Here is a 21,247-nt window from a genome sequence, read left to right on the forward strand (position 1 = left end):
GAGGCAGGAGGATCGCTCGAGGTCAGGAGTTGGAGGCCAGCCTGAGCAGGAGCAAGACTTCCCCGTCTCTACTAAAAAAACAGAAAGAAATTAATTGGCCAACTAAAAATATATAGAAAAAAATGAGCCGGGTGTGTTGGCGCACGCCTGTAGTCCCAGCTACTCGGGAGGGAGGCCGAGATGGGAGGATCGCTCGAGGTCGGGAGTTGGAGGCCAGCCTGATTAGCAAGAGCGAGACCCCGTCTCTACTAGAGAAAAATAGAAAGAAATTAGGTGGACAACTAAAAATATATAGGAAAAAGTTAGCCGAGCGTGGAGTGGCTCACGCCTGTCGTCCCAGCAGTCTGGGAGGCCGAGGTGGGAGGATCGCTCGAGGTCAGGAGTTCGAGGCCAGCCTGAGCAAGAGCAAGACCCCGTCTCTACTAAAAATAGAAAGAAATTAATTGGCCAACTAAAAATATATAGAAAAAATGAGCAGGGAGTGGTAGCGCATGCCTGTAGTCCCAGCTACTCGGGAGGGAGGCCGAGGCAGGAGGCTCGCTGGAGGCCAGGAGTTGGAGGCTGCTGTGAGCGAGGCTGAGGCCGGACCACTCTAGCCCGGGCGACAGAGGGGGACTCTCTCTGCAAAATAATAATAAAAAAGAAAAAGAATAGGCCAGGCAACAGAGATTACAGACACGAGGACAAATATTCACCAGGTATTGGTGACATACGGCCGGGCCCAGGGCTGGCTTCCAGAAGGGACTCAGAGGTTGGTGACACACGGCCGGGCCCCGGGGCTGGCTTCTAGAAGGGACTCAGAGGTTGGTGACACACGGCCGGGCCCGGGGCTGGCTTCTAGAAGGGACTCAGAGGTTGGTGACACACGGCCGGGCCCCGGGCTGGCTTCCAGAAGGGACTCAGAGGTTGGTGACACACGGCCGGGCCCGGGGCTGGCTTCCAGAAGGGACTCAGAGGTTGGTGACTCACGGCCGGGCCCGGGGCTGCCTTCTAGAACCCACCCAGGGCCGGGGAAGGCCGGGTGACTCTTCCCTGGGACCCTGCGTGTGAGCACAGCCTGCAGCCAGACAATATGGGAAAACTCAGCCTCTAGCAGAGAACTGGCAGCTCAGGGGAAGAAGGAGGAGGAGGAGGGGGAGGGGGAGGAGGAGGAGGAGGAGGAGGAGGAGGGGGAGGAGGAGGAGGAGGAGGAGGGGGAGGAGGAGGAGGGAGGGGGAGGAGGAGGAGGAGGGGGAGGAGGAGGAGGGAGGGGGAGGAGGAGGAGGAGGGGAGGAGGAGGAGGAGGAGGAGGAGGGGGAGGAGGAGGAGGGAGGGGGAGGAGGAGGAGGAGGGGAGGAGGAGGAGGAGGAGGAGGAGGGGGAGGAGGAGGAGGGAGGGGGAGGAGGAGGAGGAGGGGGAGGAGGAGGAGGGAGGGGGAGGAGGAGGAGGAGGGGGAGGGGGAGGGGGAGGAGGAGGAGGAGGGGGGGAGGAGGAGGAGGAGGGGGGGAGGAGGAGGAGGGGGGGAGGAGGAGGAGCTGGGATTTCTGCCAGACGTGAACTGAGGGGTGCGGGGAGCCAGCCCGGCAGCCAGGGAGGCGCGGGGAACAGAGGGAAGAGGAGGGACACAGGCCCGGGAGGCTGGAACCTTCCAGAAGGTTCTGCACTGCCCAGGTGGGGGAGGCTGAGGGCTCAGGCGGGGGCCATACAGGCAGGCTGGGGACCCGGTCGTGAGTGCCACCGCGGGCAGACTCGGAGACCCTGTCTCTACATTCGCTTTTGCCTGGCCTAGCAAGCTGAAGCAATTTCCAAATGCAATTTGAATTTAAAATAAGATAAAACAAAACAAAACAAAATAAAATAAAACAAAATAGGCCGGGCGCGGAGGCTCAGGCCTGTCATCCCAGCACTCTGGGAGGCCGAGGCGGGAGGATCGCTCGAGGTCAGGAGTTGGAGGCCAGCCTGAGCAAGAGCGAGACCCCGTCTCTACTATAAATAGAAGGAAATTAATTGGCCAACTAATATATATAGAAAAAAAATGAGCCGGGCATGGTGGCGCATGCCTGTAGTCCCAGCTACTCGGGAGGGAGGCTGAGGCAGGAGGATCGCTTGAGCCCAGGAGGTGGAGGCTGCTGTGAGCGAGGCTGACGCCACGGCAATCACTCTAGCCTGGGCAACAAAGTGAGACTCTGTCTCAAAAAAAAAAAAAATATATATATATATATAGAGAGAAAAAAATATATATATATACAGAAAAATATATATGTTTAGAAAAAAATATATATATAGAAAAAAAATATATAGAAAAATATAGAAAAAAATATATATATAGAAAAAACGAGCAGGGCATGGTGGCGCATGCCTGTCGTCCCAGCTACTCGGGAGGGAGGCTGAGGCAGGAGGATCGCTTGAGCCCAGGAGTTGGAGGCTGCTGTGAGCGAGGCTGACGCCACGGCGCTCACTCTAGCCTGGGCAACAAAGTGAGACTCTGTCTCAAAAAAAAAAAAAAAAAAAAAATATATATGTATATATATAGAAAAAAATATATATATAGAAAAATATATATGTATAGAAAAAAATATAGAGAAAAAAATATATAGAAAAATATAGAAAATATATATATATATAAAAAATATATATATAGAAAAAACGAGCCGGGCGTGGTGGCGCATGCCTGTAGCCCCAGCTACTCGGGAGGGAGGCTGAGGCAGGAGGATTGCTTGAGCCCAGGAGGTGGAGGCTGCTGTGAGTGAGGCTGACGCCACGGCACTCACTCTAGCCTGGGCAACAAAGTGAGACTCTGTCTCAATAAAATAAAATAAAATAAAATAAAATAAAATAAAATAAAAAATAAAACAAAACAAAAAATAAAACAAAACAAAACAAAATGAAACAAAACAAAACAAAATAAAATAAAACAAAATAAAGCAAAACAAAACAAACACTTGCTGGAAACCCCAAGTGCATTTCGGAACATAAAATGCTCACTTGCAAAGCAAGCCCCACTTATTCGAGCAGCATGACGCACCGTATTGTTTGAGAGCTAAAAATCTTGCTAGCTCACGGTGCATGCAAACATTTTTTTCTTTTTTTTTTCCCAAGGAAAAAAAAAAAACCCCTGGACCCGTAATTAAGTCAGTATTTAATAACAGAGGCCCTCGCTAAGGGCTCCTATAATTACATTTTTTCTCTCTCTCTCTCTTTTTTAATTTATTTTATTTCTTTTTTAGCCAAGATGTCAATGCAAAGGGATTTTTTTTTATTTTTTAATTTCGTGTTTTCACTTGTTTTTTTATTTTTTATATAAAATAAAGAGACAGACAACAACAACTTGTTTTTTTTTTTTTTTTTTTATCTTTCTTTTCTTTCCTTGCAGAGGTTTGTGGCGTAGAATTAAATTTGAATGAGGGCCGGGCGCGGTGGCTCACGCCTGTAATCCTAGCTCTTGGGAGGCCGAGGCGGGCGGATTGCTCGAGGTCAGGAGTTCAAAACCAGCCTGAGCGAGACCCCGTCTCTACTATAAATAGAAACAAATTAATTGGCCAACTGATATATATATAAAAAATTAGCGGGGCATGGTGGCGCATGCCTGCAGTCCCAGCTACTCGGGAGGGAGGCCGAGGCAGGAGGATCGCTTGAGCCCAGGAGTTGGAGGTTGCTGTGAGCGAGGCTGACACCACGGCGCTCACTCCAGCCTGGGCAACAAAGCGAGACTCTGTCTCAAAAAAAAAAAATATATATATATATATATGTATATATAGAGAAAAAATATATATATATACAGAAAAATATATATGTTTAGAAAAAAATATATATATAGAAAAAAAATATATAGAAAAATATAGAAAAAAAATATATATAGAAAAAACGAGCCGGGCGTGGTGGCGCATGCCTGTCGTCCCAGCTACTCGGGAGGGAGGCCGAGGCAGGAGGATCGCTTGAGCCCAGGAGTTGGAGGCTGCTGTGAGCGAGGCTGACGCCACGGCGCTCACTCTAGCCTGGGCAACAAAGTGAGACTCTGTCTCAAAAAAAAAAAAAAAAAAAAAATATATATGTATATATATAGAAAAAAATATATATATAGAAAAATATATATGTATAGAAAAAAATATAGAGAAAAAAATATATAGAAAAATATAGAAAATATATATATATATAAAAAATATATATATAGAAAAAACGAGCAGGGCATGGTGGCGCATGCCTGTCGTCCCAGCTACTCGGGAGGGAGGCTGAGGCAGGAGGATCGCTTGAGCCCAGGAGTTGGAGGCTGCTGTGAGCGAGGCTGACGCCACGGCGCTCACTCTAGCCTGGGCAACAAAGTGAGACTCTGTCTCAAAAAAAAAAAAAAAAAAAAAATATATATGTATATATATAGAAAAAAATATATATATAGAAAAATATATATGTATAGAAAAAAATATAGAGAAAAAAATATATAGAAAAATATAGAAAATATATATATATATAAAAAATATATATATAGAAAAAACGAGCCGGGCGTGGTGGCGCATGCCTGTAGCCCCAGCTACTCGGGAGGGAGGCTGAGGCAGGAGGATTGCTTGAGCCCAGGAGTTTGAGGTTGCTGTGAGCGAGGCTGACGCCACGGCACTCACTCTAGCCTGGGCAACAAAGCGAGACTCTGTCTCAAAAAATAAATAAATAAATAAAATAAAATAAAATAAAATAAAATAAAATAAAATATAGCAAAACAAAACAAAACAAAAAATAAAACAAAACAAAACAAAACAAAACAAAAAATAAAACAAAACAAAACAAAAAATAAAACAAAACAAAACAAAAGAAAATGAAACAAAACAAAACAAAATAAAATAAAACAAAATAAAGCAAAACAAAACAAACACTTGCTGGAAACCCCAAGTGCATTTCGGAACATAAAATGCTCACTTGCAAAGCAAGCCCCACTTATTCGAGCAGCATGACGCACCGTATTGTATGAGAGCTAAAAATCTTGCTAGCTCACGTTGCATGCAAACATTTTTTTCTTTTTTTTTTTCCCAAGGAAAAAAAAAAAACCCCTGGACCCGTAATTAAATCAGTATTTAATAACAGAGGCCCTCGCTAAGGGCTCCTATAATTACATTTTTTCTCTCTCTCTCTCTTTTTTAATTTATTTTATTTCTTTTTTAGCCAAGATGTCAATGCAAAGGGATTTTTTTTTATTTTTTAATTTCGTGTTTTCACTTGTTTTTTTTTTTTTATTTTTATATAAAATAAACAGACAGACAAGAACAACTTGTTTTTTTTTGTTTTTTTATCTTTCTTTTCTTTCCTTGCAGAGGTTTGTGGCGTAGAATTAGATTTGAATGAGGCCCAGAGCCCAGAATGTTCCGCCTTTCTCAAGACCGTACTAATGACAGCGGGCTGCACTTGATTGAGTTTCCTTTTTTTTTTTATTTTTTATTTATTTCTTTATTTTTTTTATTTCGACATACTATGGGGGTACAGATTTTAAAGTTTCAATAAATGCCCTTCTTTTTTTGTTTTATTTTTTTATTTTTTTTATCTTTTTCTACCTAAACTCAACAGTTCTAACACGTTCTACTTTCTTATTCAGGAAAACGGAATTTAAAACCTTGAAAACAAGGCAGTAAAGTAACATTTCTTTACAGCAGTAGGATATATTAGCCTCAGTTTCCCCAGAAAATTAGGTCCCAGAAAATTAGGATATATATTGTGGATTAAGGAAAATTAGGATATATATTTTGGATTAAGGAAAATTAGGGTATATATTTTGGATTAAGGAAAATTAGGATATATATTTTGGATTAAGGAAAATTAGGGTACATATTTGGAATATATATCCATATATATCCATATTCCATATATATATGGAAAATTAGGATATATATTTTGGATTAAGGAAAATTAGGGTATATATTTTGGATTAAGGAAAATTAGGGTATATATTTGGAATATATATCCATATATATCCATATTCCATATATATATGGAAAATTAGGATATATATTTTGGATTAAGGAAAATTAGGGTATATATTTGGAATATATATCCATATATATCCATATTCCATATATATATGGAAAATTAGGATATATATTTTGGATTAAGGAAAATTAGGATATATATTTGGAATATATATCCATATATATCCATATTCCATATATATATGGAAAATTAGGATATATATTTTGGATTAAGGAAAATTAGGGTATATATTTTGGATTAAGGAAAATTAGGGTATATATTTGGAATATATATCCATATATATCCATATTCCATATATATATGGAAAATTAGGATATATATTTTGGATTAAGGAAAATTAGGGTATATATTTTGGATTAAGGAAAATTAGGGTATATATTTTGGATTAAGGAAAATTAGGGTATATATTTTGGATTAAGGAAAATTAGGGTATATATTTTGGATTAAGGAAAATTAGGGTATATATTTTGGATTAAGGAAAATTAGGGTATATATTTTGGATTAAGGAAAATTAGGGTATATATTTTGGATTAAGGAAAATTAGGGTATATATTTTGGATTAAGGAAAATTAGGGTATATATTTTGGATTAAGGAAAATTAGGGTATATATTTTGGAATATATGTCCATATATATCCATATTCCATATATATATGGAAAATTAGGATATATATTTTGGATTAAGGAAAATTAGGGTATATATTTTGGATTAAGGAAAATTAGGGTATATATTTTGGATTAAGGAAAATTAGGGTATATATTTTGGGATATATATCCATATATATCCATATTCCATATATATATGGAAAATTAGGATATATATTTTGGATTAAGGAAAATTAGGATATATATTTTGGATTAAGGAAAATTAGGGTATATATTTGGAATATATATCCCTATATATCCATATTCCATATATATATGGAAAATTAGGATATATATTTTGGATTAAGGAAAATTAGGATATATATTTAGAATATATATCCATATTCCATATATATATGGAAAATTAGGGTATATATTTTGGATTAAGGAAAATTAGGGTATATATTTTGGATTAAGGAAAATTAGGGTATATATTTTGGATTAAGGAAAATTAGGGTATATATTTTGGATTAAGGAAAATTAGGGTATATATTTTTGATTAAGGAAAATTAGGGTATATATTTGGAATATATATCCATATATATCCATATTCCATATATATATGGAAAATTAGGATATATATTTTGGATTAAGGAAAATTAGGGTATATATTTTGGATTAAGGAAAATTAGGGTATATATTTTGGATTAAGGAAAATTAGGGTATATATTTTGGATTAAGGAAAATTAGGGTATATATTTGGGAATATATATCCATATATATCCATATTCCATATATATATGGAAAATTAGGGTATATATTTTGGATTAAGGTAGCTTAACTATATTTTTTTTTTTTTTTTTTTTTTTTTTTTTTTACCCCACCCCCCGCTTAACTATATTTTATGATGCGGTTTTTTTTTTTGTTTTTTTTTTTTTTTTTTGAGTCAGAGTCTCACTGTGTCTCTTGGGCTAGAGTGCCGTGGTCAGCCTCGCTCAAAGCAGCCTCCAACTCCTGGCCTCAAGCGATCCTCCTGCCTCAGCCTCCCTCCCGAGTAGCTGAGACTACAGGCATGCGCCACCACGCCTAGTATTTTTTTTTATATATATATATATATATTTTTAGCTGTTCAAGTAATTTCTTTCTATTTTTTTTAATAGACGCAGGTCTCCCTCTTGCTCAGGCTGGTCTCAAACTCCTGACCTCGAGCTATCCTCCTGCCTCAGCCTCCCTCCCGAGTAGCTGGGACTACAGGCATGCGCCTCCACGCCCGGCTCGTTTTTTCTATATATATATTAGTTGGCCGATTAATTTTTTTCTATTTTAGTAGAGACGGGGTCTCGCTCTTGCTCGGGCTGGCCTCCAACTCCTGACCTCAAGCGATCCTCCTGCCTCGGCCTCCCTCCCGAGTAGCTGGGACTATAAACAGGCATGCGCCACCACACGCCCGGCTAATTTTTTCTATGTATATTTTTAGTTGTCCAGCTCATTTCTTCCTAATTTAAGTAGAGACGGGGTCTCGCCCTTGCTCAGGCTGGCCTCCAACTCCTGACCTCGAGCGATCCTCCTGCCTCAGCCTCCCTCCCGAGTAGCTGGAACTATAAACAGGCATGAGCCACCGCTCCCGGCTCATTTTTTCTATGTGTATTTTTATTTGGCCAATTCATTTCTTTCTATTTGCAGTAGAGACGGGGTCTCGCCCTTGCTCAGGCTGGCCTCCAACTCCTGACCTCCAGCGATCCTCCTGCCTCAGCCTCCCTCCCGAGTAGCTGGAACTATAAACAGGCATGAGCCACCGCTGCCGGCTCATTTTTTCTATGTGTATTTTTATTTGGCCAATTCATTTCTTTCTATTTGCAGTAGAGACGGGGTCTCGCCCTTGCTCAGGCTGGCCTCCAACTCCTGACCTCCAGCGATCCTCCCGCCTCAGCCTCCCTCCCGAGTAGCTGGAACTATAAACAGGCGTGTGCCACTATACCCAGCTCATTTTTTCTATGTGTATTTTTATTTGGCCAATTCATTTCTTTCTATTTACAGTAGAGACGGGGTCTCGCTCTTGCTCGGGCTGGCCTCCAACTCCTGACCCCGAGCGTGATCCTCCCGCCTCGGCCTCCCAGAGCAAAAAGACTCCCTGTTTCCTGGCCATAAATAGGTCAACGGGAGAACTCGTGTTGAGCCTGATTAATCCGCCGGAGCCAGCCGGCTCCAGGAGGGCCTACCTGGGTCTGGAATGCAGCTGTCAGGCCCGGCCTCAAATCTGGAGGCCAGCCAGGCCTTGGTGACAATCTGACCTGAAGATCTGGTCTCGGGAAGGGACACAAGCCACACTGCTAAGGTGACATTCACTCCCAGTTTTGGAGGCCACACGAAACCCAGACTAACCTCTTGCCCACGACCTTACGTAGCAGGGTCAGCGGTTTGCTTTGCTCTATGACAATATCTCTGGCCACGAAATCATTCCTGCCCCGATCAGGACGCAAGGAATTCAGATTTTTTTTTTTTTTTTTTTGCATTTCAGATATTGAGTGTTTGTTAAGAATAAAGGGCTTCTTGTGGAAAAAAAAAATAAGAATAAAAAAATTAAACAATAAATTTAAAGTTAAATAATTTTTTTATATAAAAAAATTTAAAAAAAAGATACTGAGTGTTGGTCTTATGGTTTGACAATAACGAATCGTTGACACTGAACTGAAAAAAACACACTGAATCGGCCGGGTGCAGTGGTGGCTCACGCCTGTCATCCCAGCACTCTGGGAGGCCGAGGAGGGAGGATCGTGCTGGAGGTCGGGAGTTGGAGGCCAGCCCGAGCAAGAGCGAGACCCCCGTCTCTGTTATAAATAGAAAGAAATTAATTGGCCAACTAAAAATACATAGAAAAAACGAGCCGGGCGTGGTGGCGCACGCCTGTGGTCCCAGCTACTCGGGAGGGAGGCCGAGGCAGGAGGATCGCTGGAGGCCAGGAGTTCAAGACCAGCCTGAGCAAGAGCAAGACCCTGTCTCTACTATAAATAGAAAGAAATTAATTGGCCAACTAAAAATATATAGAAAAAACGAGCCGGGCGTGGTGGCACATGCCTGTCGTCCCAGCTACTCGGGAGGGAGGCTGAGGCAGGAGGATCGCTCGAGGCCAGGAGGTGGAGGCCGCTGTGAGCGAGGCTGATGCCACGGCGCTCACTCTAGCCCGGGCGACAGAGCGAGACTCGGTCTCAGAAAAAAAATAATAAATAAATTATGACTTATGTCAGAATGCTCTAGATTCAGTTTTTAAGATATATTGATTATTGCTAAATTACTTGCCGTTGTTTTATATACTTGTTTTATTTTTACGTTATTTCTTTTTTTTCTTTTTTATTGTTTATTTTATTTTTTTCTTTTTTTTTTGACCCCGATATAACTAGAATATTTTTATGTTTTTATTTTTTCCTTTTTTATTATTTATTTTAATTTTTCTTTCTTTTTCTGATCCCGATGTAACTAGAATATTTTTATGGTTTTTTTTTTTTGTTTTTTTTTGTTTTTTTGGAGACAGAGTCTCACTTTGTCGCCCAGGCTAGAGCGAGTGCCGTGGCGTCAGCCTCGCTCACAGCGGCCTCCAACTATCCTCCTGCCTCAGCCTCCCTCCTGAGTAGCTGGGACGACAGGCATGCGCCTCCACGCCCGGCTCGTTTTTTCTATATATATACCTTAGTTGGCCAATTAATTTCTTTCTATTTTTTCAGTAGAGACGGGGTCTCGCTCTTGCTCAGGCTGGCCTCCACCTCCTCACCTTGAGCGATCCTCCCGCCTCGGCCTCCCAGAGCGCTGGGATGACAGGCGTGAGCCTCCGCGCCCGGGCAATTAGAGTATTTTACACCATAATTATGACCTTTGAAAGAATGGTCTGGATTCAGTTTTTAAGATACATGGAATTACTTAATTATTTGCCGTTGTTTTATATACTCATTTTATTTTTATGTTTTTTTTTTTTTGAGACAGAGCCTCACTTTGTTGCCCAGGCTAGAGTGAGTGCCGTGGCGTCAGCCTGGCTCACAGCAACCTCAAACTCCTGGGCTCAAGCGATCCTCCTGCCTCAGCCTCCCGGGTAGCTGGGACTACAGGCATGCACCACCATGCCCGGCTAATTTTTTTATATATATATATTAGTTGGCCAATTGATTTCTTTCTATTTATAGTAGAGACGGGGTCTCGCTCTTGCTCAGGCTGGTTTCGAACTCCTGACCTCGAGCGATCCTCCCACCTCGGCCTCCCAGAGTGCTGGGATGACAGGCGTGAGCCTCGGCGCCCGGGCTATTTTTTTTTTTTTTACACCACAATTATGACCTTTGTAAGAATGGTCTGGATTCAGTTTTTAAGATACACGGATCACCAAATTATCTGCTATTGTTTTATATATTTATTTTAATTTTATGGGTTTTTTTTATACCATAATTATGACCTTTGAAAGAATGGTCTGGATTCAGTTTTTAAGATATATGGAATTACTAAATTATTTGCCATTGTTTTATATACTTATTTTATTTTTATGTTTTTTTTTTTTTACACCATAATGATGACCTTTGTAAGAATGGTCTGGATTCAGTTTTTAAGATACATGGATTGCCAAATTATCTGCTGTTGTTTTATATATTTATTTTAATTTTATGGGTTTTTTTTATACCATAATTACGACCTTTGAAAGAATGGTCTGGATTCAGTTTTTAAGATATATGGAATTACTAAATTATTTGCCATTGTTTTATATACTTATTTTATTTTTATGTTTTTTTTTTTTTACACCATAATGATGACCTTTGTAAGAATGGTCTGGATTCAGTTTTTAAGATACATGGATTGCCAAATTATCTGCTGTTGTTTTATATACTCATTTTATTTTTATGGTTTTTATTTTATTTTTTTCACACCATAATTATGACCTTTGTAAGAATGGTCTGGATTCACTTTTTAAGATATATGGAATTACTAAATTATTTGCCATTGTTTTATATACTTATTTTATTTTTATGGTTTTTTTTTTCTTTGCACCATAATTATGACCTTTGTAAGAATGGCCTGGAATCAGTTTTTAAGATACACGGATCACCAAATTATCTGCTGTTGTTTTACATAGTCTTTTTATTTTTATGTTTTTCACACCATAATTATGACCTTTGTAAGAATGGTCTGGATTCACTTTTTAAGATATATGGAATTACTAAATTATTTGCCATTGTTTTATATACTTATTTTATTTTTATGTTTTTTTTTTTTTTACACCATAATTATGACCTTTGTAAGAATGGCCTGGATTCAATTTTTAAGATACACGGATCACCAAATTATCTGCTGTTGTTTTATATATTTATTTTAATTTTATGGGTTTTTTTATACCATAATTATGACCTTTGTAAGAATGATCTGGATTCAGTTTTTAAAATACATGGATTACCAAATTATCTGCTGTTGTTTTATATACTTATTTTATTTTATTTTATTTTTTTTGCACCATAATTATGACCTTTGAAAGAATGGTCTGGATTCAGTTTTTAAAATACATGGATTACCAAATTATCTGCTGCTGTTTTATATACTTATTTTATTTTATTTTATTTTTTTTGCACCATAATTATGACCTTTGTAAGAATGGCCTGGATTCGGTTTTTAAGACACACGGATTACCAAATTATCTGCTGCTGTTTCATATACTCATTTTATTTTTACGTTTTCATTTCTTTTTTTTTATTACTCATTAATTTTTTTCTTTCTTTCCTTTCTTTTTTTTTCTTTTTCTTTTACCCCGATATAACTAGAATATCTTTTTACGTTTTTAATGGGAAAAGATAACTTTGCTCTCAATAACAACCCAACGGATCTTCCTGTGATCCGTGCCGGACCCTGCTCTACGTACAAAACAAAACAAAACAAAACAACAAAAAAATAAATAAAAGAGAATTTGGGGCTCGTCAGGTTACAACACCCCAACTGGGACACCAGAGGGAAGGGGGACCTGTTTCTTTTTCTTTCTTTTTTTCTTTTTTGTCTTCCCCAAGGCAAGGTGCTGAGACAAATTGTCAAGGCGGGAGGCCTCACGGGGAGCAAAGTGCTGATTCTCACCCAAAAACGTAGATGTCGCCGTTGGCCACGGCCGAACCGAATCGGTACTTGGAGAACCTCGTGGGGGCCAGCTCCTGCCATCGGTCCCCGCCCGGGTCGTACCGGAACAGCTTGTTGCTTAGTCGCTCGGGCTCTTCGTCGGGAAAGTCCACCTGCACGGAATACAGAATATGACAACCGACAGGAGGTGACAGGTCACTCTGAGGTTGCCGTGACGACAGGCATGCAACTCATAAACACGCACAAAGCCCGGGAGATGGATAGATTGCCTCTTATTTTATTTTTTCTATATATATATTTTTAGTCGGCCAATTCTCATTTCTTTGTGCTTTGAGTAGACACGGGGAATCGCTCTGGCTCAGGCTGCTTTCGAACTCCTGACCTCAGAGCGATCCTCCCGCCTCAGCCTCCAGAGTAGAGGCTGGGACTCCAGGCGTACGCCACCACGCCCGGCTCATCTTTTCTATATATTTTTAGTTGTCCAGCTCATTTCTTTCTATTTTTTTTTTTTTTTGTAGTAGAGACGAGGTCTCGCTCTTGCTCAGGCTGGCCTCCAACTCCTGGCCTCGAGCGATCCTCCCGCCTCGGCCTCCCTCCCGAGTAGCTGGGACTACAGGCGTGCGCCACCACGCCCGGCTCGTTTTTTTTCTATATGTTTTTAGTTGTTTCACTTATTTGTTTCTATTTTTCAGCGGAGATGGGGTCTCGCTCTTGCTCAGGCTGGCCTCAACTCCTGACCTCGAGCAATCCTCCCGCCTCGGCCTCTTCCCAGAGTGCTGGGATTACAGGAGTGAGCCACTGAGCCCGGCTAATTTTATATATATATATAGAGAGGCAGTTGGCCAATTTATTTATTTCTATTTTGAGTAGAGACGGGGTCTCGCTCTTGCTCCGGCTGGCCTCCAACTCCTGACCTCGAGCGATCCTCCCGCCTCGGCCTCCCACAGTGCTGGGATGACAGGGGTGGATAATTCTTTTTGTATATAATTTTAGTTGTTTCACTAACTTATTTCTATTTTTTTTTTTTAGTAGAGACGGGGTCTCCCTCTTGCTCAGGCTGGCCTCAGACTCCTGACCTCGAGCGATCCTCCCGCCTCGGCCTCCCAGAGTGCTGGGATGACAGGCGTGAGCCTCCATGCCTGGCCTCTTTTTTTTTTTTTTTTTTTTAATTTATATTTATATATATTTTTTCTTTTCTTTTTATTTTTTCACCATAGCTCGTTAGAGGGTAGAACCAAGCTCTCTCGATAACAGTATTTAAAGTATAATTCTATTTTACCAAGCTTCACTGTTGTAAATCTTAGTGATATCTGTGACAAACTAACTTTATTAATTTATAATTAATTTTATTAATTTATAAGGTGTTTTCTTTGGGTTTTTCTAATCCACAGTGGATTCAAGCTTTAGTGTTGTGAATCTTAATGGCATCTGTGAGAAACTAACTTTAATAATTTATAAATAAGGTGTTTTCTTCGGATTTTTTCTAATCCACGGGGAATCCAAGCTTTTAAGTGTTGTCAGTCTTAGTGATATCTGTGAGAAACTAACTTTATTAATTTATAAGGCGTTTTCTTTGCGTTTTTCTGATCAATGGGGAACGGAGTTGCAGAAATACCGTTCTGTTTTAGTAATTATTAAGTATTTGACACCATGATTATGACCTATATAGGAATGGTCTGCATTCACTTTTTTTTTTTTTTTCAGACAGACTCTCACTCTGTCAACCGTGCCAGACTGCCGTGGCATCAGCCTCGCTCACAGCAGCCTCCAACTCCTGGCCTCAAGCGAGCCTCCTGCCTCAGCCTCCCTCCCGAGTAGCTGGGACGACAGGCGTGTGCCTCCACGCCCGGCTCATTTTTTCTCTATATATTGTTAGTTGTCCAGCTCATTTCTTTCTATTTTTTAGTAGAGACGGGGTCTCGCTCTTGCGAGAAGTCTGGCCTCGAACTCCTGACCTCGAGCGATCCTCCTGCCTCAGCCTCCCTCCCGAGTAGCTGGGACTACAGGCATGCGCCACCACGCCCGGCTCATTTTTTCTCTATATATTGTTAGTTGTCCAGCTCATTTCTATTTTTTAGTAGACACGGGGTCCTGCTCTCGGGATAAGTCTGACTTCGAACTCCTGACCTCGAGCGAGCCTCCCTTCCCGGCCTCCCAGAGTGCTAGGATTGCAGGCCTGAGCCTCCACGCCTCAGCCTCACTTTCACACTTTCAAAAAACCTTTAAGTTTTGATTGTATAAAAATAGAAATGAGCCAGGCATGGTGGCGCATGCCTGTAGTCCCTGTGACTCGGGAGGGAGGCTGAGGAGGGAGGATCGCTCAAGGTCAGGAGTTGGAGGCCAGCATGCTCAAGAGTGAGACCCTGTCTCTACTAAAAAAAAAAAAAAAAGTAGAAAGAAATTAGCCAGACAACTAAAATTATACAGAAAAAATGAGCCGGGCGTGGTGGGGCATGCCTGTAGTCCCAGCTACTTGGGGGAGGGAGGCCGAGGTGGGAGGATCGCTATTGAGGTCAGAAATTCGAAACCAGCCTGAGCAAGAGTGAGACCCCTGTCTCTACTAAAAAAAGAAAGAAATTAATTGGCCAACTAAAAATATATAGAAAAAAACGAGCCGGGCGTGGTGGCGCACGCCTGTCGTCCCAGCTCCTCGGGAGGGAGGCTGAGGCGGGAGGCTCGCTATCGAGGCCAGAAATTCGAAACCAGCCTGAGCAAGAGCGAGACTCCGTCTCTACTAAAAAAAAATAGAAATAAATTAATTGTCCAATGAATAATATAAATAGAAAAAAACGAGCCGGGCGTGGTGGCGCATGCCTGTCGTCCCAGCTCCTCGGGAGGGAGGCTGAGGCAGGAGGATCGCTCGAGCCCGGGAGTTGGAGGCTGCTGTGAGCTGGAGATTTTTCCGGAAGGTGAGCCGTGGTCTTCTTTGTTACGATTCAACAGCTACGACGGATTTCTGCTCAGCACGGCCCGTGCCAACGAGATAGAAAGGAAATTTCTTTTCTTTTTTTTTTAATATATTTTTCTTCTTTTTAAGGAAAGAAATAGCGTCTTTTGTAGCAAGAAAGGAAATTTCTTTTCTTTTCTTTTTTATATTTTTCTTCTTTCTAAGGAACGAAATAGCGTCTTTTGTAGCAAGAAAGGAAATTTCTTTTTTTTTATATTTTTCTTCTTTCTAAGGAACGAAATAGCGTCTTTCGTATCAAGAAAGGAAATTTTTCTTTTTTTTATATTTTTCTTCTTTTTAAGGAACAAAATAGCATCTTTTGTAGCAAGAAAGGAAATTTCTTTTCTTTTTAATATTTTTCTTCTTTTTAAGGAACAAAATAGCGTCTTTCGTATCAAGAAAGGAAATTTCTTTTCTTTTTTTTAATATTTTTATTCTTTTTAAGGAACGAAATAGCGTCTTTTGCAGCAAGAAAGGAAATTTCTTTTCTTTTCTTTTCTATATTTTTCTTCTTTTTAAGGAACGAAATAGCATCTTTTGTAGCAAGAAACGAAATTTCTTTTCTTTTCTTTTCTTTTAATATTTTTCTTCTTTCTAAGGAACGAAATAGCGTCTTTCGTATCAAGAAAGGAAATTTCTTTTCTTTTCTATATTTTTCTTCTTTTTAAGGAACAAAATAGCATCTTTCGTATCAAGAAAGGAAATTTCTTTTCTTTATATTTTTCTTCTTTTTAAGTAATGAAATAGCGTCTTTTGTAGCAAGAAAGGAAATTTCTTTTCTTTTCTTTTTTTATATTTTTCTTCTTTCTAAGGAACGAAATAGCGTCTTTCGTATCAAGAAAGGAAATTTCTTTTCTTATCTTTTTTATATTTTTTTCTTTCGAAGGAACGAAATAGCGTCTTTTGTAGCAAGAAACGAATTTTTTTTTTTATATATTTAAGGAACGAAATAGCGTCATTTGTAGCAAGAAATTTTTTTTTTTTTTAATATTTTTCTTCTAAGGAACGAAACAGCGTCTTTCGCAGCAAGAAATGAATTTTTCTTTTTTATATTTTTCTTCTTTTTAAGGAACGAAATAGCGTCATTTGTAGCAAGAAATTTGTTTTTTTTTTTTTTATATTTTTCTTCTAAGGAATGAAATAGCATCTTTCGTATCAAGAAAGGAAATTTCTTTTCTTTTCTATATTTTTCTTCTTTTTAAGAAACAAAATAGCATCTTTTGTAGCAAGAAACGAAATTTCTTTTCTTATCTTTTCTTTTTTTATATTTTTCTTCTTTCTAAGGAACGAAATAGCGTCTTTCGTATCAAGAAACGAAATTTCTTTTCTTATCTTTTCTTTTTTTTATATTTTTCTTCTAAGGAACGAAATAGCAAGAAAGGAGATTTCTTTTTTTTTTTTTTTTTTTTTTTTTGAGACAGAGTGTCACTTTGTTGAAGAAAGGAGATTTCTTATCTTTTCTTATTTATATTTTTCTTCTTTCTAAGGAACGAAACAGCGTCTTTCGCAGCGAGAAACGAAATTTCTTTTCTTTTCTTTTCTTTTTTTTTTTTTTCTTTCAATATTTTTCTTCTTCCTAAGGAACGAGACAGCAAGAAGGGAGATCTCTCAGCCTGGGGAGTCCAGCCTCCCGTCACGCAGAGCCTGTCGTCCACAGCCACCGCGGCGTGGCAGGCCAGCCGGATGGGGAGAGGGGACGCCCTTGCCCAGGTGTCCCGCCCCACCGAGTACCTGTCCACCCGGCTCGTGGCGAGACGCTGGCTCTTCCCTCTCATGTGGCCTCCGACGACGTAGAGCCCCTTCTGCAACCTGCAGATGAACAGGCAGACGGAGAGAAATTCGGGATTAGTGGTTTTCGTTTATTGTTTTTCCGCAGGCGGACAGAGAGAGATCCGGGATCAGCGGCTTTCGTTTATTTCTGTTCTTTTGTTTTGTTATGTTTTTATTTTTAATTTTTATTTTTTATTTATTTATTTATTTATTTTGAGATAGAGTCTCGCTTTGTTGCTGCCCAGGCTAGAGTGAGTGCCGTGGCGTCAGCCTCGCTCACAGCAACCTCAGACTCCTGGGCTCGAGCGATCCTCCTGCCTCAGCCTCCCTCCCCCGAGTAGCTGGGACTACAGGCATGCGCCACCACGCCCGGCTAATTTTTTCTATATATATCAGTTGGCCAATTAATTTCTTTCTATTTTTTTAGTAGAGACGGGGGAGTCTCGCTCTTGCTCAGGCTGGTTTCGAACTCCTGACCTCGAGCGATCCGCCCGCCTCGGCCTCCCAGAGAGCTGGGATTACAGGCGTGAGCCTCCGCGCCCGGCCTGTTATGTTTTTATTATTTTTTAAATTTATTTTTTATTCTCTTTTATTTATTTGCTATCCCCGGAAACATCCGCATGGAAATGTTTTTTGTTTTTTTTGTTTTTTTAATTTTTTTGAGACAGAGAGTCTCGCTTTGGTGCCCGGAGCTAGAGTGAGTGCCGGGGCGTAAGCCTCGCTCACGGCAGCCTCCAATGGAGGCCTCCTGGCCTCAAGCGATCCTCCTGCCTCGGCCTCCCTCCCGAGTAGCTGGGACTACAGGCGTGCGCCACCACGCCCGGCTCATTTTTTCCGTATATTTTTAGTTGTCCACCTCATTTCCTTCTTTTTTTTAGTAGAAATATGGTCTCCTTCTTGCTCAGGCTGGCCTCGACCTCCTGACCTTGAGCGATCCTCCTGCCTTAGCCTCCTCTAGAGTAGCTGGGACTACAGGCATGCGCCACCACGCCCGGTTAAATTTTTCCATATATTTTTAGTTGTCCAGCTAATTTCTCTCTTTTCTTTTTTTTTTCTTTTAAGTAGAGACGGGGTCTCCCTCTTGCTCAGGCTGGCCTCCAACTCCTGACCTCGAGCGATCCTCCTGCCTCAGCCTCCCAGAGTGCTGGGATGACAGGCGTGAGCCTCCACACCCAGCTCGTTTTTTTTTTCTATGTATTTTTAGTTGTCCTGCTCATTTCTTTCTATTTATTTTTAGTAGACTCGGGGTCTCGCTCTTGCTCAGGCTGGCCTCGACCTCCTGAGTTCGAGCGATCCTCCCGCCTCGGCCTCCCTCCCGAGTAGCTGGGACGACAGGCGTGCGCCACCACGCCCGGCTCAATTTTTCCATATATTTTTAGTCGCCCAGCTCATTTCTTTCTATTTATTTTCAGTAGAGACGGGCTCTCGCTCTTGCTCAGGCCGGCCTCCACCTCCTGACCTCCTCCAGCGATCCTCCCGCCTCGGCCTCCCTCCCGAGCAGCCGGGACGACAGGCGCGAGCCTCCACCGCGACTCCTTCCTCCTTCTACTGCCGGGCAGCAGCAAGGGCGAGGCCCTGGAGCGCATCTGCCTCCGGACACGAACCTGTAGATCTCCACGTCCCCGCTCTGCTGCCCGGACAGCCCGGACGCGCTGGCCTCCCCGGCCACGACCACCGTGTTGTCCTCCGTGACGACCCCGCCACGCACGGTCACCTGGCCCAGCAGCTCCGCCAGGTGCGGGGCCCCGGGCCCCCGGTCGTGGCCGGCCCACCTGAGCACCAGGTCCAGCACCTTCTCCTCCCGGGCCACGTGGAGGCCGTCCGACCGGACCAGCCCGAGCAGCTGGTGGGCTCCCACCTGCAGCATCTCCTCCTGGAGGCTGGCCTCCACGAAGTGGCGGTGGAGGTACCTCCCGGCGCAGCCCCGCAGGCCCCGGGCCCCGATCTGGGCCGCGGACAGGTGGATGCCCAAACGCAGTTGCCGGGGCTCCAGGTGCCCCCGCGTGTACCTGTCGCAGGCCGCCAGGGCCCCGTCCACCTGCGCCAGGCTCGAGGCCCAGGCCAGCTGCGCGAGGCTCGAGGCCCAGGCCACCTGCGCCAGGCTCGAGGCCCAGGCCACCTGCGCGAGGCGCGAGGCCCAGGCCACCTGCGCCAGGCTCGAGGCCCAGGCCACCTGCGCGAGGCTCGAGGCCCAGGCCACCTGCGCCAGGCTCGAGGCCCAGGCCACCTGCGCCAGGCTCGAGGCCCAGGCCACCTGCGCGAGGCTCGAGGCCCAGGCCACCTGCGCGAGGCTCGAGGCCCAGGCCACCTGCGCCAGGCTCGAGGCCCAGGCCACCTGCATGAGGCTCGAGGCCCAGGCCACCTGCGCGAGGCTCGAGGCCCAGGCCACCTGCGCGAGGCTCGAGGCCCAGGCCACCTGCGCCAGGCTCGAGGCCCAGGCCACCTGCGCGAGGCTCGAGGCCCAGGCCACCTGCGCGAGGCTCGAGGCCCAGGCCACCTGCGCCAGGCTCGAGGCCCAGGCCACCTGCGCGAGGCTCGAGGCCCAGGCCACCTGCGCGAGGCCCGAGGCCCAGGCCACCTGCGCCAGGCTCGAGGCCCAGGCCACCTGCGCCAGGCTCGAGGCCCAGGCCACCTGCGCGAGGCTCGAGGCCCAGGCCACCTCCTGCACGTCGGAGGCCCCGACGGCCAAGCTCCCCGTGGACATGAAGCCCAGCAGGGCGGACAGGCCCTCCGCGGTGACCCCGCCGTGCAGGGCCACCTCCGTCCTGGAACATTCCACGAAGCCGCAGGTGAACATGGCCCTGAAGTAAGTAGGGGCTGAGGGCGGCCAGGGCCAGGCGGTGGCAGGCGGAGCTCCGTTCTCCGGCCACCGGGACGACGTCGGTCACCTGCCCCAGCTCCTTCATGGCCTGGGCCGCGTCCAGCAGCTGCAGGCCGTGCCGGGATTTTTCTTCCCTGTCCGGCTCCAACGCCATGGCAGAACCTTCCGGAATCTCCGGGTTCAGTGGGGTGTCTGGGCTCGGGAGGCCTCCTCCTCCTCCTCCTCTTCCTCGATGGGCTCGGCAGGACACCCCCCCCTCGAGCGGCAAGGGTGGCGACGGCGACTCGCGACTCCGAGGGCAGCAGAGAGATCTCAGGGACGCTCCTGGGGAGGAGAGAAAAGGGGTTTTAATTCCGAGAAACAAGACAGAGAAGGTTCTGGATGGTTTCGGGGAGCGCCGGCCTTGGTTCTCGGGAGGATCCCCGAATCCATTTTTATTTATTTATTTTTTTATTTTTTTGAGACAGAGTCTCGCTTTGTCGCCCAGGCTAGAGTGAGTGCCGTGGCGTCAGCCTCGCTCACAGCGGCCTCAGACTCCTGGGCTCAAGCGATCCTCCTGCCTCAGCCTCCTCCCGAGGAGCTGGGACTACAGGCATGCACCACCACGCCCGGCTAGTTTTTTCTATATATATTAGTTGGCCAATTAATTTCTTTCTATTTATAGTAGAGATGGGGTCTCGCTCTTGCTCAGGCTGGTTTCGAACTCCTGACCTCGAGCGATCCTCCCGCCTCGGCCTCCCAGAGTGCTAGGATTACAGGCGTGAGCCACCGCGCCCGGCCGAAAAGCGGTTTTAATTCCGAGAAACAAGAGAAGGTTCCCGATGGTTTCGGGGGCGCCGGCCTTGGTTCTCGGGAGGATCCCCGAATCCATTTTTATTTATTTATTTATTTATTTTTTGAGACAGAGTCTCGCTTTGTCGCCCAGGCTAGAGTGAGTGCCGTGGCGTCAGCCTCGCTCACAGCAACCTCCAACTCCTGGGCTCAAGCGATCCTCCTGCCTCAGCCTCCCGAGTAGCTGGGACTGCAGGCATGCGCCTCCACGCCCGGCTAATTTTTTCTATATATATATCAGTTGGCCAATTTCTTTCT

At 43.8% G+C, this 21,247-nt stretch overlaps 2 protein-coding genes across 2 annotated transcripts in view; one reads left to right on the forward strand and one right to left on the reverse strand.

Moving 5' to 3' along the window:
- MGLL (monoglyceride lipase) overlaps positions 1 to 21,247 on the forward strand; it is a 401,877-nt gene that overhangs the window by 290,466 nt on the left and 90,164 nt on the right. The gene's annotated exons all lie outside the window — the stretch shown is intronic.
- The window catches only part of KBTBD12 (kelch repeat and BTB domain containing 12), a 68,825-nt gene that overhangs the window by 10,056 nt on the left and 37,522 nt on the right, over positions 1 to 21,247 (reverse strand). Inside the window, 4 exon segments of the mRNA XM_075995588.1 lie at positions 12,624 to 12,772; positions 17,181 to 17,427; positions 18,942 to 20,146; positions 20,148 to 20,482. Of these exon segments, the coding sequence (XP_075851703.1) occupies positions 12,624 to 12,772; positions 17,181 to 17,427; positions 18,942 to 20,146; positions 20,148 to 20,482 (1,936 nt within the window).

Source organism: Microcebus murinus, chromosome 20, assembly GCF_040939455.1.
Source record: "Microcebus murinus isolate Inina chromosome 20, M.murinus_Inina_mat1.0, whole genome shotgun sequence".
Classification (NCBI taxonomy): domain Eukaryota; kingdom Metazoa; phylum Chordata; class Mammalia; order Primates; family Cheirogaleidae; genus Microcebus; species Microcebus murinus.